The following is a 3613-nucleotide window of genomic DNA, read 5'->3' as shown; positions in this document are numbered from 1 at the left end:
GTTGTCTACATGTCATAGTTAGTTGGTCAATTTGTGTTGGAGTTGTATGGGATTATTCCCTTTATTACTGGTATTAGGAGTCAGTAGCTATCTTGGGTATATTACTAGCATATTAGATAAAAAGCCGTATAGGGCTTATTGTGTAGGAGTCTATAGTTTCATATATATGCATCAGTGATAGCCTCGAGTCGTGGTATTTTTTGTACTGAGAAAACTACTATAGCCGCAGCCTTTGTCAATACGAGAGGAATTTCTTTTACCTCTTAATCGATTTCTTATGAATTTATTGCTAATTTGGGTTCATCAGATTGTAATATTTATAGGGATTCCAGATTGCTCAACAACTGGATAAGTAGTAGATGGAAAAAAAATTCTGTGAATTTGATGTATTGAAGTTGCAATACACGATCTCTTGTTTTTACATGTAGATTGAGATGACAATTTCTAACACAATGGAGTAATACAACTCAAATGCGACCTGAAAATAATAAGAGTATAAGTAGGTCATTGTTGGACTGATCTGTCAATGAAAGGAATTTAAATGGGTTGAGTTGGACAAAGCCGCAGGTAACAAAGTAATTGAATAATAGCTGAACTTTACTAAACCACCATGCTTGTTGTTGGTTTTCTTTTTTTTTTCTTCCTTGTTTTGAAAATAATTTCCTTTTTTCCTTTATAGAATTGAAAAAAAAGAGAAAAATGAATGCTTATAATAAGGATGGTTTCATGGCCAGGCTTGCTTGTTTTGCTTGAAGATTTAAATTAAAAGTTTTAAGAACTCATAAGTTCAATGTCTAATTATATATGGTAGTATTAGACTTTGTTTTTGTTGAAAATTCTAAAACTTGAGACTTGTTTCATACTAAGGAGACTTCCTTGTGTATCATATCTTTAAAAACTTTGAAAACTCTTTAAGTTCTATTTTTCATTATGTATTACTGTATTTCAATATTGGATTAATTTGTTGTTGAAATATTTATGGTGCATTTTGTCATTGAAAACCTTTTCGATAGCAAAACTAATGGGTTACATGAATAAGTGGATTGGGTTAACCTGTTATTAAGCAGGTCATGACACAACACGAAATAATACAAAAGTTTAGTGTGTCAGTTTCAGGCTGAATTCTTTTCAATGCAAATTAAACACGACATAACAAGTAATGTCCTTATTTGATTTCTAAAACAAATTAGATGCTAAAGGAAGTCAAATATCACCATTACCTACTATCTAAAAATTTCTGAGTAGTTCTTTACAATTCGAACGATTTTTTGGTGCTTGGACTTTACTTTCTTTTTTCTAATTAATTTGTGAAGAGATCTCTTTTAACAAATGCATTGCTACTTGCTGGTTAGCTCTTCACAGAACTCAGAAAAAATCCATTCACCACAACTGGGAATGAAATATAACGTGCTACATTAGATGGGGTTGGAACTTTTAGGATAGGGAGGCATTAGCTTAATTAGAAGGGTTTCCCTTTTCCTTTTTCCAACGTGATTGTCACTTAGTATTTTAAGTTTTTGTGAAGACTGTTGTAGTCTTTTCAAAATATCAAGGAGTGTGAGCATAAATTTTTAAGACCCTAGAGGACGTAGTTGTAATAATAAAAAACTTCAGGGGAGATAGTTAAAAAATTTTCCAAAAACATTATAGTGGGGATTTTGCATATGTAAAAAGCAATAATCAACGTACACCATCAGTTCAAGCAAATTCCACAATTAGGAGTAGATTTTATCTAAGTTTCAATACACATCTCTATTAGTAAATGCAAATATCTTATTTTAACACATTCACAAGCTTATGTAATGCGAAGCCAAGTGTAATTGAAGAACACCGATAGTGTTTTTATTAAGATGAACATATTGACGAAACAAAAAGTGCATGAAGAAAAGTCATACATTGATCACCAAGTACATATAAGTCCGCAATAAAGATAAAAATCTATACTTGGTTTTCTAATTTATTATTTTTCTTTTATTAGTTATTTTTTCCCATCCTCCTAGATGGATTTCTTATTAAGATAGTCGAGTGAACAAGAAGTACATGTGAAACATAGACTGCCAAGTACGTATATGGCCTGTAATTGGCTTTCTTTATTATTGGTTTTTCCTTTATTATTCAAACTTATTATTGGACACTACGGTAATGTTGCCCATTATAACCGTATTATTCAGTGACAGATTTTGTCGAACTATCTTAAAAAGTCCATATCCCCGAGCAAGCCTAAACTTTTTGGTGCCACCAATTACTGGAATTTCACTCGTCGGACCACCTGTTTGTAAGTTAAATCCTGGTCCTTGGAATTCCAATGTGCTACCGTTGTATTGTGAGTTGGAGAAAAGGAGGGAAAATAAGCCCTGTGAGCTGGATCCATTACGGGCTGAAACTATATAAAGGCCTTGGGCTCGACCAATAGTTGGAGATCTGTAGCTGATGCCTTCTGTCATGTTAGCATCATTAACAAAAATGGTTCCAAATTCGGAGAGAGTTCTGGGCCTACCAGGGGCGCCGGCAACTGCAACACTGGTGGTTTTTGGTCCGCCTGTAAACAATTGAAGGTACACAGTAATCTTGGTCTCCTTTCCACGGCAGCAGTAGTAAGGGTCAAGAAGATCAGCTTCTGAACAAACAAAGATTGCTAGTAATAGCACAAGGGAAATTTGGATGGATGCTAAAGCTGAACCTTTTGCCATTTTGTATGTTGAAAGGCAAGCTGAAAAACAAAGAAGGAAGAAACAAATAGCTAGATAGTAAACATAATTTGTTCAATGACAATATTTATAGGATGGAGGAAGTAGCAGTTACAAATGGTTATAGTAGAACAATTAAATCAATCTTGACTTTTGATGTTTCTACATATAAATGGTTTAAATGAAATAGTATTACATTTCAAAGAGTTAGGTATAGCACAAAAAGTTTTAATATCACAATAGGTTTGTGTAGAATGGTGTGGTGTACCAAGCAGATATATCATTCAAAGTTCGTAGCCAAGAATTTCTTTTGATATATAGTGGGATAATGGAAAACCTTGATAACATGAAACACATTTACCTAAAAAACACGAAACACATTTAATAAGGTTCTGTAAAAGGATTAACTTCACTTTGCATTTTCAAACTTGTACCCCTTTAACAAGGTTCCAACATATACTTAGCCGATAAATCAATGTTGAGTTTTGACTTTTCTGCATATAAATGGTTTCAATGAAATAGGATTACATTTCTAAAAGTTAGGTAGAGCATAAAAAGTTTTAAGAGAAAATTAAACATCAATGGGTGGCCATCTATCACAATAGGTTTGAGTAGAATGGTGCGATATACTCAATAGATGTATCATTCAAAGTTCATAGTCAAGAATTTCTTTTAGTGATAGCAATTGGAACGGGTGCCCATAGGCTAACGAGGCAGGAGGGAATTTTTTCCCGCATTAAAAAATGGGATGGGCGGGGAGGGAGTATACCCCCGCCCCACACCTGTTCAAAAAGTTATGTATATATATATATATGTATATGTATATAATTATATATATGATATTTAATTTAAGAGTAAATCTTTCCTACACTGACGGTGTATACACTATCAGCGTTGGATTCATGACATGTGTGCAAAAGTTGAAT

The 3613-nt window shown here is 33.4% G+C and overlaps 1 protein-coding gene across 1 annotated transcript; it reads right to left on the bottom strand.

Moving 5' to 3' along the window:
* Positions 1 to 2111: 2111 nt before the first annotated feature.
* Positions 2112 to 2690, bottom strand: LOC140015963 (dirigent protein 2-like). The gene has a single exon (XM_072068800.1). The coding sequence runs from the start codon at positions 2688 to 2690 to the stop codon at positions 2112 to 2114; it is 579 nt and encodes a 192-aa protein (XP_071924901.1).
* Between the last annotated feature and the right edge of the window lie 923 nt (positions 2691 to 3613).

Source organism: Coffea arabica, chromosome 10c (assembly GCF_036785885.1).
Source record: "Coffea arabica cultivar ET-39 chromosome 10c, Coffea Arabica ET-39 HiFi, whole genome shotgun sequence".
NCBI lineage: Eukaryota > Viridiplantae > Streptophyta > Magnoliopsida > Gentianales > Rubiaceae > Coffea > Coffea arabica.
Note: the sequence above shows the minus strand (reverse complement) of the source record. Positions and strands in the feature narration are given on the sequence as shown.

What these genes read in the sequence shown, in the direction of transcription:
- LOC140015963 (XM_072068800.1), bottom strand. Translation starts at nt 2,690, where the DNA reads ATGGCAAAAGGTTCAGCTTTAGCATCCATCCAAATTTCCCTTGTGCTA.